The following is a 16,036-nucleotide window of genomic DNA, read 5'->3' as shown; positions in this document are numbered from 1 at the left end:
ATACCCCTCGTTATACTATTGGGCTATATATACCCTTCCTGTCATACTTTGAAACAAATATACCCTTATTTTGGATGGAGTGCCACATGTCAGCACCAGATGAAAACGACACATTTCTTTTTTTTACCCGATCCGTTTTAAAAAATTCACCACCCGACCCGTTTTAAAATTCAGTTTTTTTAAAGCATATATTTTGTAAAAACTGGAATTTTTTTTTGGTAAAAATTAAAAAAAAAAGAAATTTGCAAAATATATATTTTTAAGTCTTTTTAATTTTTTTAAAGTATTGTTTTTGTAAAAACTGAAATTTTTTTTTTAAAAATGCTTTAAAAACTGAAAAATATATATTCTGTAAAAATTGGAAAAAAAAGAATTTGCAAATTTTCAGTTTTTTAAAGTATTTTTTTGTAAAAACTGAAAAAAAAATATATTTTGTAAAATATTTTTATTTTTTTAAAACTAATTCATATGTAGTCCACTGCTTTAGGAGTCTTTTTTTTTCCAGCTTTTTAATTATTTTTTTCAGGTTTTACAAAAACAAAATACTTTAAAAACACCGAAAAGACTTAAAAATATATATTTTACAATTTTTTTTCCCAGCTTTTACAGAATATATTTTTCAGTTTTTAAAGTATTTTTAAAAAATATTTTTTTTCAGTTTTTACAAAAAAAAATACTTTAAAAAATTGAAAAGTCTTAAAAATATATATTTTGTAAATTCCTTTTTTTTTTTTTTTAGTTTTTACAAAAAAAATTCCAGTTTTTACGAAATATATGCTTTAAAAAAACTGAATTTTAAAACGGGTAGGGTGGTGGATTTTTAAAACGGATCGGGTAAAAAAAGAAATGGGTCGTTTTCATCTAGTGCTGACACGTGGCACTCCATCTAAAATAAGAGTATATTTATTCCAAAGTATGACGGGAAGGGTATATATATCACAATAGTATAATGAAAGATATTTTTAGACCATTTTCGAAAGTATTTGTTCTTTGCCGTAATAAGAATATTGAATTTTGTCCTGCAAAGAAGACGATCCATGGGATATTTTTGAGGAATTCCTCACAAAATACAACTGCTAAGACAATTTCATTCTATAACAAAAAAAGTGTAAACAAACATATCCAAAATGATTGGGCTAAAGTTCATCTCTGTGGCAAACCCTCGGAAAATACTTGCATCTTCATCTCGACCCACTGACCCTTCACCCTCTCTTCTATCTCCTTCTCCTTCTTCTAATAACTTAAACCCTCCACTCCTCAAATCCCAACCAAGACTGGAGCTGCAGAAGAAAAAGAAGCAGAATCAAAGGCAACTTTCAGTTGCAGAGATTGAAAGAGCCATTGGTGCTGGCATTTTCCGAGACAGAGATACCAGCAGGCAAATACCCTTTACTTTTTTCAACATACTACTATCTTGGTGTTGCTATTTTGCTGAATCTTTCAAAATTATTGTCTAGCTAAGCTAATCTAAGAAAAGATTCATTGCTCTTATTTGTTAAGGGAAGCAAAGGAGAGCAAGACCTTGTTTGATTCAATTTTGTCAAATTCTGAAGGAGATGTGGAAAAGAAGCTAAGGGAAACTGGTGAATGGCTTATTGATAAAACTGAAGACACATCTGCCTCTGCTGGTAGTAAATTCCTTTTATATTTACTTCTTTTATTAAATACTTAACAATCTTGAATTTTTGTTTGTTGTCACAGGAAAGAAGATTTTAGTTGTTGTGTTTAAATGGATTCTACCCTTGTGGATACTTGCATTTCTTGTGGCTTCTGGGATGGTCAATCTACCATTTAGCACCCCATTTCTTGATGACTTACTTCTGTAAAGCAGTTTAAACTCATAGAGACTTTTTGTTACTTTCTCTTTTATAAAACATCTGTACTACTTCTTCCTTACTTCTTCCTTATTAAAGAGGAAATCTGGACAATAAACTACTTAAAAGCTGAAAAATAAATTCAAAAGATCAATGTGTTGAAGCCAATGTTGAAAAAAATAAGAGAAGGGGTTGAGAGCTAGCTGACTTGGTGGGCTCATTTTTTTCCGCAGTTTAGGTGGGGGGTTCAGAACTCATTAGTAGCGTTGTATCCCCTCTTACCCTCCCCCCAAACCCTTTTCCTCCTCCTGATGTTTAAAAAAATCAATAGAAACATGGTTTGTAGATATCTAAAGAATATGATCTAAGCTTGGACGTAGTTATCGCGATCTATATAGTTTAGTGATAGTAGTTTCTTCTACCTCTGGCAGAATTTTCAATTCTGGCGCGTTTGAAGAGAATGTGTTGAGAACTATGATTCTGTATATATCCTCTTTGCACCATTTTGTGTGTTTCTCACAAATTACATGAAAACATTATGTTTAAATGTCGTATTTAAATGAGAATGGCTTGTACTCATGCATTAGAGACAGGGATTAAAAATAAAATGCTAAAATGTCACAAGCTTTGTCTTTACAATGATATCTTTCTTTGTATTAATGAGATTGATGTAACGACCGACCGATCCTTTTGAGCTTTAGCATTTTATTTGGTGGTTTGAGACTTTGAGTAGCTTCATATGATGTATAACTTGAATGTATGGTCGGTTTTGGTTTTCGAGTGGTTCGGGATTTATTTTGAAGAATGACTCTTGATTTGAAAACTTTAAGTTGGAAGAGTTGACCAAGTTTTGACTTTAAACGGATTTGGAATCGGGTTTTGATTATTTCAATAGGTTCGTATGATGATTTGGACTTGTACATATGTTCGAATTTGGTTTCGGAGGTTCCTAGAAGAATTCGACATTATTTGTCCAAAATTGGCAATTTGAAGAACCTAAGAGTTCATAAGTTTGACCAAGAGTTGGGTTTGATGTTATTGGACTCCAATTGGTGTTCCGAGACTTTGGATAGATCTATATCGTTGAATTGAACTTGTGTGCAAAATTTGAAAGTAATCCGAAGTATTTACTTATGATTCAGACACTCTTTTGAAAGAATGAAAATTTAACAACTTCAGAGAAATTTTATTCGGTTTGAGCCTCGATTCTTTGTTGTGATGTTTCCGTGGGTGTTTTGTGGCTTTGGATAAGTTTGGATAATATATTTATACTTGTTGGTATGATTGGATGAGATCTCGAGGGGCTCAGGTGTATTTTGGATCATTGGTTGAGAAACTAGTTAAGTTAAAGATTTGGAGTTTGACCATGATCAATATCGGGTTAAGATGACCTCTTTTCGATATTTTGAGTGCACGAGCAAGTTCATAACATGTTTTATGATTGAAATGCATATATTGTTTGTTTTCTGGAGGTTCTGAATGTGTTTTGGGTGCTAAAATGATGATTTTCTCATTGCTGTTTTTTTTCTGGTGTAAATAATTACGAAAATGCCATTTATTTCACTAAAATTTTCAGACTTCCTTTAAAGCTTCAAAATATCACATCTCCTTCGTTCTAAGGCCAAATTCGGTGATTCAAAAAGCTATCTTGGGTGCAATCTCGCAAGGATCATGTTGGGCTTATCAAACGTGAGTTTCGAGATCATCTAGGATCTGATTCGGGCTGGGACAACTGCTGCATTTTTACTTATTTCGAAATTTAGTTACTTGTTCTCATAAGGTTTTGGAGTTCAGTTTTGAGCGATTTTGGAGGGAATTTGCACTACTTGGATTGAGATAAGTATCTTGCCTAACTTTGTGTTAGGGAGCTTCCCAGTAGAATTTGGTTTAATTGCACTACTTGAATTATGTGAAAGATGGGTACATGAGGTGACGAGTGTGTACACGAGCTTATATGTGATATTTGACCGATTTAGACTTTTATGCCTTTAATTGAATTTGTTATTATATGGAACACCTTTCATTGTTCATTTATTTACCGTTTCTTTTTGTTGTTGAAACTATTGTACACCTTGTTGTTGAGCCGTGGGTTATATATCATTGTGACATTAGTATTGTTCTTTGAGAAATGTTGTGGAATTGGTGTTGTACCCTATTTTGCACGAGTCAAGACAAGATTCAACTAGTGGTTTCCGTGTTGATGAAAAAGAGTCACCACCTAATATTTAAAGGTATACTAGGGTACCTATTTAGATTATTATCCTATTAGTCTACTAACTGGTGAGATTTGGGTAAGGCTCTTGTTCTTCTAAGGGTAGGTGTTAGGCACCCCCTAGAATCTACCTGAGGTAGCTCCGTAGGACATAGTCAGGGAATTAGATGTTTGTATCCTACTTAGTTTAGTGCTTAAAATTTGCAGCTCATTCTACGTATTGTCTTTAAAGTCTATTATTTTGAAAGGAAGTGATATATGCATTTTGAAAAGAGAACATAGGTTTAATTTGTAAAAGCCTTTTGAAAATATTTACATCTACAAGATTGAAAAGATTTATAAAAGTGTGGCTATGTTATGATTTTTTTTGTCTTTTGAAATAATGTGGTTGTTTTGTGTAAATCTAGTGGAGTAAAAGACTATTGGGAAATGAGTCTTGGATATACCTTTGAAAGTTAATTTTGATTTTTAGCCATGTTTTGGAGAAAACTCATTGGGGTTTGATAACCCTTAAACCTGTCCGTGTTTGACTCTTGTTTATAGAAAACCAACTTCGTAATCCTCCTTTCAATTCCGGCTTTTAAGAAGGGTCATTTGCCTTTTCAAATATGTTTTAAAACTTCAAAAGAACTTAGTTAAAGTGGTTAGCATAAAAAAATAAAATCTTGCATAGTAAAAATAAATGACTAAAGTGTTGAAGTTTTGTGTCTAACACAGTATAAGTTGTGATTCCCTTTTTAATTACCTATGGGCTTTGGCTTGCCAATATTCCTAAAATGATTAAAGCATAAGTAAATCATTCAATAACAATGTTAGTGTCATAACATATATAGAGAATAAACAACATGTACGATTTATCTAAGAGTGAGGAATGGAAAGGTAACTGGACTTGAGATTTGAGCCGAAAGAGAGGTAGGCCCATCAGGTTTCGAACATAACAGTGGCAGGCTTCGGCATTATGGACTCAAGGCTGGAACTTGGGCTTGAGTTTCAAAGAACTCAGCGGTCCCAAACATGCATACAAAAATAGAGAAGACATTAGTGGTGCTACATGAGGCCCAATGAACTATAACATGCACAGCGTGATGAAGAGTACAGTAAAGCCAATATGAGGCCCAATAAAATAATCAAAGAGTAAGCAAAATTAATGATCACAGTGAAGCCATCTTCATTTGCATTAATCCGAAAGAGATTAATAAGTGTCAATGATTAAGAGCTTAGGGTAAAATATCATTCATGGACAAGATAGCCTTTGGATCTCTGGCACTTCAGAGTTCACAAGGGTCTCAGGGACCCCGGCCAGTGCTTGTTTCAGGGAGGACATCTCAACCACAAACTAGATCCGACTCCCAAATACCCTTAACCACTCAGACTCACTCCTCTCTACAGGTTTAGTTGCAAATGAGGCATTCACTGTAGTAACCGGTATATTAACAACAGTAAACACACAGATTTAGGTATAAATAATTTTCACAGAAGTTGTATGGAACACCCTTATCAAATTATGAACAATACAAGATTACATTATTGATTTTGAGACCACAATCCAGACAAAAGAGTGTAGCCTACTGCTAGTACTTTTTATATTTAGTGATATTCAACATGTATAAGAATGCTCAAAGAAACCAACAACTGAAGTGAAACAGGAGAAGCAACCACCGGTAGACTAGTTTAAGTTTAAAATACTAAGTCAGGTAGAGAAGACATGTATATCAACCTCATTAGTCTTACTGATAGGTTTAAATTTGCAGGAGTTATTAATTGAGTTCACAATACTTCAACAGTTAATAGACTATATTCAGAACAATCAAAATAGTTCACACACATTGGTTAAATCCTCAATCTTGTCAAGATATGTAAACTAACAATCTTGTCCAGATTTTCCTAAAGAGTAACAACACCAACAAATGTACTTCTATAGGAAAGAAGGTCAATCTTAATCTAATCCAAACCAGTAACATGATCATTATCCTATCAGGTTCATAATCCAGACTCACATTAGATTATTAAGAGTTAAGGTATTCAGCCAAACACAATGCATTATTCACTCAAACAGGGCAAGCAAATGTTAATGAGTTTCCCTTTAGTTCATAAGTGGTAACAATTAACTTTACATTCCAAATTCTATGTGATTAAGCTATCTAGATTCAACTTCTTCCTTATGGAATAATACATTTGAAGTGAAGAATATGAGGGCTCAAGCTTGAGTATTCTCTTAAATGAAAGACAGACAAGAAGTCTGTTAACAAACAACTAGGTGTAGAGGCTTAACAAAGGATACTAAAACACATAGAAGTGATGTTCCTAAAGAATTGCAAGATTACAGAGTATTGCAGAGGAGCAGATGATCTAGAATCAGATTAGTATGTTCATTATAGAGATCTAAACCATAAGAACATGCGGGTTTTACATGTATTAGGCAGACATGGTTCTAGTGACAAATCAATCAATCCAGTTAAACATACGTTCAAAATAAATCCAGTCGGGTCATTACATTCTCCCCCACTTAAACATACGTTCTTCCTCGAACGTGCCAAGAACTATTCCGGAGTTGTTCAAAATCACATTTTAACGCCTCGCGCACCTGCCCGTGCCACCACAACCCATGTGGGCACATTAGCTCGAGCCAGATTTTATTTAGTCAGTAAGCCTTAGAACCAAATTCCAACCTCCGAATTTCTCTACCAGACCTGATTCTAATATACGAACACCGCATCAATTACCCGACACTGTACCCCACATGACCATGTTGCTCCGTTGAAATCACACCATGCACCACATAAGTCACTTGACCATAATAACATCCTCTAACCACAATAGCTGTAATTTCATGAACCCGGTGCCCGCAATGCACCTCATAACACATATAAGCCCTATTCCCACTCTCGCAATACTGCCACGACGGAATAGATGTGTGGAAACGCATAACCACCTACTGAATCAACAAATCATGGAGTCTCTCCTCCTGACAAGGACCATTACCTCATTATGAATTGAATAGCGATATTTGCTCTCTAATATACCTTATATAAATTTGATTGCACTGATTTCAGGTCCAATAACCTCGTCTCACCCAGTACAAGCTGTTCAGGCAACAAGCCACCTCAAACACTGACCAAGATCTCATATGACACCATAAATGTGCTGACAAGCTACAACTCGAATATGACACATAAGGAGAAACGAACTTTGGAAAAGAACTACCCGGCCCGTGCAGCGAATGAAATGGTCGAACAGATTCTATGAGTCCTTCTCAGAGAATGAGAAACATAATACACAAGCATAGATATAGGGAACCGTACTCAGCATCTCACTGTTGCTGCATGCAACCCGATCCACACATGATACCGTTGCGGCGTGCAACCCGATCCAAACAACATACCCTTGGCGGCGTGCCACTCGATCCACACATAAAAATAAATAAGGAAATACCCATCAAGCCATAATGCTAACACTTACGAGATACCCGAATATCGACCACAAGCACGCTAAGTGCAAAAATGCAACCCTAGGGAGACAGATAGCGCCATACGCCACAAAACCCAAGCACGACAAAGGTGCAATAAATGACCTGCATCTTGAGGGCCATCCTGCTCATATAATAACACAAGCTACACGGGACCACGACACATGTGCGGATAATCAAGTTCTCATAACCCACATGGCACAATAGAGTATTACATGGAATAGCTGACGACGGGAATAACATCCAATGCCCGACGACTCCTTCGTGAGCAGTGCTATGCCGAATGAACATATCCGACCTGATGTAGAGCACACATTCACATTAGATCCACCAACGGACCTCAAGTCGATTATGATCATATCATATTGGGCCAACAACCTTCCAATGTTCTACAATGGCCCTATTCATGACTCACATGAGCAACCGTCCAATCTGGAACAAACCCCCCAGTCCACTACCCAAGGAATAGAGTGCCTTCCAGGCATAAACTCTCGCATTAGCGATAGTACCATAATCTCCATACTTGGTTTCAATCTTTAACAATCAAGTGACTAACATGTCACACTTATATAGATTTCCCCGTGTGATACGCTCCCACGACCTTCCACATCAGGTAGCAAGGTCTACACCTCCATACCACCAACAATGCTAATGCTATAAAGCAAATCGAGAATCCACAAATCAGTACACGAAGCCTCTTAGAAAGGACACCGTTCTCAGGTGACACTAAAGAAAATAGCAGCTTACTCTGAACATCTGAATTCTTTCCTGCTCATCCGAGCTCGTAACATTCTTGTCGACACCGAACTGTAACCTTGATCCTCAACTTCCAATTCCCATGCTGCTCACTGTACCTATCATGCCGCTACGCAAGAGTACAAGAATTTCATCATAACTCCTAGACCACCAATAGAATAAACTCTTCATCGTCTAAAACCTCTTTCACTCAATACATTTCAGAGGAACGATGGCAACACGCAACCAAATTCCCATAAGCGCAGCAAGTACGAACCTCAAGTTGTGGTCTAAACCATCATAACTTTTTCGGGATCCATGTACACATAACAGTCCATTATAATCAAATACCTCCAAATCAACCAAATTACGGCAGCTGTCAAGCCCTCACGTATCACCATAAATCACCTGTATAACATCAACACGCCGAAGGAACTGATCATCGCCTCAATCAAGCTGATTCAAACCATTACCAACCGACCCAACTTCCCCCGATTTACTCTTGACCTGCATTAGAAATAATAATAGCTCAATTCAAAAATATAACGAAACTCAACAACAATCCTCCCGAGTTACGTAATTTACGAGACCACATCGTCTCAATACCCGTGAATCATCTCACACCCTCCTCATGCGCATAATAACATCTCAAACTGGTACACCAATTCTGAAAGTCCTTTCGCGAATCCGAAACCGTTTCTCCCATTTTTCTAATACTGCCTCACAGACCCGGTGATAACATAAAAAATTCCCCAAGTATTCTTTACACTCGCTGCAAAATCCTGATCTTCAGCCATATAACAAACCCATTAGAACCTCTGTTGAGAGTCACCCACTCTGACTTGGTCCCAAATATAAGCCAAACTCTAGTGCGCTGCTAGGACATGAACACTTTCTCAAAGAAGCAACCAGTTTAATTCTTTTCCTTGTACATCACATCCACAAAAGGAAGCATAGACTTTGAGTCTTCCCAAAACCTACACCTGAGTCGATAAGGCGAAATATGACACACATTCATCAAGTTCTTTGCTCGATTTACCCCTGATATTTTCTTTTCTTAGTCATAAATACTCCACCAATGCACCGATAACCAGAAACCGCACAAGCAGACAACCACGCGATCAAATCGTAGACGGTGGGATCCCCACTTAGCTTTAAGCTACCATCACATAAATCTAGAACTTACAAAGATTCATCTTTCTAAATTCACCATGATCTCACACTGTTAACCCGCCAAAATTCTCGAAATCCCTTGTTAAACTTTTCATGAACACTCCGAATTATCAGCCACAATCGCATATTCGACCTTCTGCCGGGTAGTAAGTAGAACTCTTCATAAAAACTTCATCAACATCATGCAACCGCTAACCTGCTCACATGAGATAACCCACATGTGGAATTCCATGCTGACATATTCCAACGACGCTGCACTGGGTACAACTACCACGCATTTAGTAAACCCTCCTGAGCCCATGCTCGTCCACCTGCTGTACAAGTCTGTTCATTCCCCATTGACATCGACTGAAAGTCCTACAATACGTTCCAAACTCGAAGTCACGTTGCATCCAAAAATAATAATCAAGTTTTCACACCCCTCTTCATTTCAAGAAAATCCTCTTTTCCATATTCAATCTTCATCAGTGCCGTAGTCTCCATCCCAAATAAAATCCGTAGACCTAGTCACTTTCCACCATGATTCCCAAATCGCTCTAAACATTTCTTAAGGCATGTGGCTATCTTACCACAAAATCCATATGCTAATCTGCCACTCTCACTTCGGTTAAACCATCTCCTTTAAGAAACGTCTCGACCTTTGCTTTTCATACTTGAGCTTTTAGTAATTCTACTACCGCGAGACACCTCCCGCCATGTCCTTCCTCATCCTTCGCTACCCAAATGTTGCCTCAAATCAAATCCATACCTGTAGCACATGAACTAATAAATTGCTACCAACTCTAAACCTCCTAGAAGATCATCTTTATCGAGCCATCAACATTAGAAACACCAATTCAGTTCCGAAACCGCTACACTCCGCTATGTCTGACAATTACTACTCAGGCACCATTTTACAACACCCTGTCCCGGAGGCAAATCGAAGAAGACCATAACACCGGCAGACCTTAATGCGTTCAAACAAGGATGAAGACACCACCTCGCTCGAAAATATCAAGTCTTGTTACTTCATTACCCAAAGCTTGAACATCCATAGTGCGATTGCCTCTCCTCCGCAGGAATTGAATGTCGAACCTCTAAACTATGAATTGAGAAATCCTCCTTTTGAGTCATTCACTATTACGATCTATAAATGAGTAACCTACCACTCACAACCACACAACACGACAACAATGCACGAACATCATAACAATCTGTGCATAGCCTCAAAACCATAGGAAATACAGCTACTAAGCTGAAACGACAAAACATCCTTCCGCAAGGTGACGATAATAGCCTGTCCAAATACACATGAAAAAATATTGTGCACCACGTCTGCAGTACCACTACAACTCCTCGATGCCCAATTGTTAACAAACTCTTCACGTCTCATAATATTAAGTAGGAAGGAAGTAAAGGCATACGCCTCAAAGGAATCAAATCGCACGATGGGGAATCAAGAAGGGATGTGCTCCTAACAGTCCTGTAGCCTCTCAAAGATAAGTACAGACGTCTACGTACCTATCCGCTAGACTCTACTAGACTTGTGCATGACTCGTGAGACCCAAGTGAACCTAGAGCTCTAATACCAAGCTGTCACGACCCAAAATCCACTATAGGTCATGATGACGCCTAACGCCGCCGTTAGATAAGCCAATGGTGATTGATCAATTTGATTACTCATTTTATTACTTTCGAAATCATAAATTTTAATAAGGAAGGAAATTTATACTTTTAAATCCACGGGAACATATAAAATTTATAGTTTATAAGAGAAATGAAAGGCGATGAAAATATACAGAACCATAAGTATCAACTAGTATGTCCCAAAACCCGGTGTCACAAGTGCATGAGCATTTACTAAGGAGTACAATAACAATACAACATCTGTCTAGAATGTAAATGAGAAAGGATGCAATAAATAGTACGATGGAGACTCTATGGAATGCAATGCGTAGCTTGGAATGCAGCTCACATAAAGTCTCCACAACAGCTGCGCCTACGCGCGAAGATGATCACCAAATGAACCTTTCAGATCCTGCATATTTAGTGCAGAAGTACAGCATTAGTATGTAAATCAACGCGTACCCAGTAAGTATCTAGCCTAACCCCGGAGAAGTAGTGACAAGGGGTCGACTTCGACACTTACTAGTGGTCCAATATATCAACATAGTAAATCATAAACAGATAAGAAGCACAACAGTAGTAGTGAGGTAATACTATAACTAACACAATATTCCAAAATTTCTTTTAACGATATCAATTTCTCAATCCCGTATTCTATCTCAACAGCTCAGAAATATCAAGTGCTAATATCAAACGGATAAGGAAGTACCATATAATATGCAAGCCATCAGTGGAAGGAAGCACCTCGTGAACATTCAGACTATTGGCGATATAACGCATGATTATGCTGAGGTCGTACAACTAGATCTCAGAAAGAATATGATAATGTCGGGACGATCGACCCTATCCCATCATAATGTGTACACTGCCGAGGGTCGAGCGGCCTGAACAATAGATGCATCTATTATACTGCCAAGGCGAACGGCCCCATCTGCATCTATGGGCAATCATTCGCACATGCGAAGGCGCACCTGCGCCCGTCCCTCCGCTTTTGCAGAAATGTCCTGGCTACCCATTTCTGCTTCTGCGCCTTCATTTTTGCTTCCGCGATCACGCAGGTGCGAAAAACATCCTCGCACCTATGACCTCAGTCCAGCCCTGCCCTGGTCGCTTCTGCGAGTCACTGCCTCGCTCCTGCGACACCGCACCTACGGTCCTTCATGCGCATGTGCGAAAACACCAGCAATTAGAATTTCCAGCTTTTCCTTAAGTCCAAAATCCGATCCATTGATCACCCGGAATCCACCTGAGGCCCCCAGGACCTCAACCACATATACCAATGCGTCCCAAAAATGACACGAACCTAGTCGCAGTCTCAAATTATGCTAAACAACATTAAAACTATGGATTGATGATCGAAACCTTTCTTTAATCTTTCAAACATTCAAACTTCGCTGAATGCGTCCGGATTACACTTACACATTCTGGAATGATGCCAAACTTTATGATCAAGTCACAAATCACGATACGAACCTATTCCAAGGCTTGGAAATCCAAACGGATATCGATAACATCAAAATCCTCTTCAAACCAAACTTATGAAATTCTAGAACTTCCAAAATTCCAACTTTCTATAATAGGCGTCGAAATTCCCTCGGACCACCCGATACTCAACTCGAACATACACCCAAGTCCTAAATCATCATACAAACCTATTGGAATCTTCAAATCTCGATATCCGAGGTCGTTTACTCAAAAGTCAAACCTTAGTCAACCCTTCCAACTTAAAGCTTCCGAATTCAGAATTTTTCTTTGCAAATCAACTCCGAACTTCCTGAAATTCAATCACGACCACACGTACAAGTCATAATATCGAAAGTTAAGCTACTCAAGGCGTCAAACCTCTGATCGATGCGCTAGAGCTCAAAATGACCGGTCAGGTCGTTACATAACCAAACTTTTTAAAAGGGGTTAATAACATAGCTTTAACTAGGCTAGTAATAGCTGGCAGAATACATATAAAATTAACTACAAAAACTCATTAAGACTTAGGTGTCACACCCCGACCTCGGGGAATGCGACCGACGCTCAACCGAGATACTCTGGCTAAGCAAGCTTGCTAGATGCCTTCTACCCATCCTTGCCCATTAACAATATAAGAATCAGTACAAGTGATAGACATGAGAAGAGTCAAGTGTTCCACCATATTTTTTCATTACTAAAGGATGTTCATTTATTATTTCCAAAATATTACAAGCTTATAGATATGATGAAAAACATGTTTGGGCAAAGGCCAACACTTATTAGTTTAATTCCCAACATCAAACACCACCCACAACCTGTCTACGGAGCCTCTAAGTACAACTAAAGAGTAGTATGAAAGTGTCGGCGACAAGGCCCCGACTATACCTCAAAACATAAAGTACAATGTCAAATAACATGAAGCCCAGAACATAGTAGGGCTCACCAAAATCTGCTGAATAGAGAGTAACTGCTAACGAGGATCAAAACCGCATGCATCCATTGAAGATGCAGTGCCCCCGAAAAAAGGGATGTTAGTACATATGAAATAGTACTAGTATGTAAAGCTAAATGTCCTCTTTCAAAATAGAATGCCAATATAAGAGAGGAAAACCATAAAAACAGCAAGTCACAATCAACAATATCCAAATGGCCAGTTAAAACATAACACTTTTCAAAATACGAAAATAATATATATTTTTGGTTGGGAGATCATTAGCATCGATATACCACCGTGTTTTTAGCACAGAGTCCGATCACGCCCGATCGGCTAGGTCATCTCCCCACGAACAATGTGGTTTGACATGTGATGCAAAAACAGGTGTTACCAAGAGTAGTACCACCATGTGCGCAACATGCGTCCGATCTCCACCCGATCAGCTAGGCCACCTTCCCATATATGCCGTGTGGGTTGACTTTAAATCCAGGGCTATCAACTATCTCATCCCAATTAAGGGGAATAATCACAATCACATTAATATTTCAATCGCATCCCAAATAAGGGGAATAATCACAATCCACTCCTACACTGAAACATCTAGTTTCAGGTGTGGGCCTTACGAGCCACCCTTCCTCGGTTTGCTAATGATACTCCCAAAACCCTTTTTGTTTTTGCACACAAGGAACAAAAAAGTACAAATATATTTTATATTGACCTCTAAACCTTATATATATAGCTTCGTTAGTACTTTCAACCATTCACAACATCATTATTTCCTTGGCTCTCTTGGCCATACTTATGATTCTTCATCCTTGGCACGTTGGCCATATTTCATATTCCACATTTTCATTTCTTTACTTTCATGGATCATCATCATAAATATCAACAAATAGAATATTCTGAAAATCACAACTTTAGGTTTATTATTACTGACTACTTTAAACACAATGGATTTCTTTCCAAGAAATAAAGTAAAATGATTGGCAATCGAAGCACAAGTTAAAATCATAAACGTGTAACACATCATTTGTTCTTGAAATACTTTTCCCCAAAAAGGGTAATACACAATTTCAACTCATGAAGATATAAGAACTCAAAACACATTGGAAATACTAACAAAGCATAGCATTAGTTAAAACAACCACATTTGGGCATGACTTGGGTACATAAGCTTTTAGGAAAATCTATTTTTGAAGTCAGTTTGGAACGGTTGAATCAAGGCTTATTTCATAACCTTTCTCACATCATTGCATTTCCTCAGCACCATTGACCACAAGTGTAACTTTCACTCTTGGCACGTTGGCCACACTTTATATCTCCATCCTACTTCTTTCACTTTCAAGCATCCTTATATATTATCAGCAACAAGGCATTTCAAATCAAGACTTTAGGTACACATATACACAATTGGAGTTTTAGACGCATGGAGTATTCTTTCCAAGTTAAGCATAATGGACTTTCATTTGAAACACAAATCAAAGCCATAATATTTTAATACACATATCACTCTTGAACACATTCCCGAAGGATAACATAAGGTTATAGGAACATTTGGAACATATTTTGAATACATAATTCTCGACACTCTTCTTACTCGGAACATGTGAATAAGGAACTTGAGCCAACCATACTTGAAACTTACGGGAACATTATAGGATTAAATTCTAAGAGTAGTTTAGCTAACATACCTTGTTTGAGCTTTCCTTAAGTTACTACAACGTCCCAACACTTCTAGCAATAATAATCTATAGGAAGATAGCAAAAATCGGATAATAATTAGAAGGATTCTCATTGTGTAACTCTCTCGGAAATTTTGTCAAACACCTAGTTTGCAAAATAGACTATAAAGCTCTACAATTGTAATCCTTTCCTCCCTCAACCAATTTCAACAAGAAACTAACCAAAATGGTTCATTAATCCCACATACTACAACCTATTATCACATGCATGGCCTATTTCCAACCCTCACAATATACTTGAACACATAACCTCTTGCATGAAAGCTTAGGAGTAGGGCTTACCCGAATAGATGCTAATATAGTGATTGGCTTCCTTGATTCTTGAAGATTGGTACAAGAATGGGTGATTAGAATGCTAGGTTTCCTCCTTCTCGCTCTCTAAAATACTCTTACCTCTCTCTAAAATCATCAGACATTTGCATCAAAATGAGCCCCTAAGGCTATTTATCAAAATGGGGTCGGGTTATAAAAATAGAGAAATGGACCCTCAGAACTCAAGTCTGCTGTTGCAGAATGGACCGCATAACATATATGCGGCCCGCAAAATGGGCCAAAAAAATGATGCCAACAACTGGGCTTGTTTGGACCGGTCTGCGATAGGTTTACGGCCCGCAGACCACTTATACGGCCGCAGAGTGGACCGCAGAATCGCCCAATGAAATTTCCTCATGATAACTCTGTGACAGAAGTGTGGACTGCGAAATAGGTATGCGATCACATAATGGACCACGAAACAACCCTCAAAATTTAACCATTTTTCTACTCAACTCTGCGACGGGTATGCGGCCTACAGAATGGATCTACGATCGCGAAGCTGACCGCATAATTGGCCCTTCAAGAAAAATTTCTCACCAACACCTCAATGCATTCTTCAAACCAAAAATTCAGTAC

The 16,036-nt window shown here is 38.0% G+C and overlaps 1 protein-coding gene across 1 annotated transcript; it reads left to right on the top strand.

Annotated features, from left to right (window-relative positions):
* Nucleotides 1–1,043: 1,043 nt before the first annotated feature.
* Nucleotides 1,044–1,955, top strand: LOC107772660 (putative NAD(P)H dehydrogenase subunit CRR3, chloroplastic). The gene is made up of 3 exons (XM_016592146.2): nt 1,044–1,378; nt 1,501–1,628; nt 1,702–1,955. The coding sequence occupies exons 1-3, from the start codon at nt 1,128–1,130 to the stop codon at nt 1,824–1,826; spliced, it is 504 nt and encodes a 167-aa protein (XP_016447632.1). The 5' UTR covers nt 1,044–1,127; the 3' UTR covers nt 1,827–1,955.
* Nucleotides 1,956–16,036: the final 14,081 nt, after the last annotated feature.

This window comes from Nicotiana tabacum, chromosome 15 (genome assembly GCF_000715075.1).
Source record: "Nicotiana tabacum cultivar K326 chromosome 15, ASM71507v2, whole genome shotgun sequence".
NCBI classification, from domain to species: domain Eukaryota; kingdom Viridiplantae; phylum Streptophyta; class Magnoliopsida; order Solanales; family Solanaceae; genus Nicotiana; species Nicotiana tabacum.
This window is presented reverse-complemented; position numbering and strand designations above follow the sequence as displayed.

What these genes read in the sequence shown, in the direction of transcription:
- LOC107772660 (XM_016592146.2), top strand. Translation starts at nt 1,128, where the DNA reads ATGATTGGGCTAAAGTTCATCTCTGTGGCAAACCCTCGGAAAATACTT. An exon ending in CGAGACAGAGATACCAGCAG is followed by an intron (nt 1,379 to 1,500) that starts GCAAATACCCTT and finishes TTATTTGTTAAG; the next exon opens with GGAAGCAAAGGAGAGCAAGA. An exon ending in AGACACATCTGCCTCTGCTG is followed by an intron (nt 1,629 to 1,701) that starts GTAGTAAATTCC and finishes TTGTTGTCACAG; the next exon opens with GAAAGAAGATTTTAGTTGTT.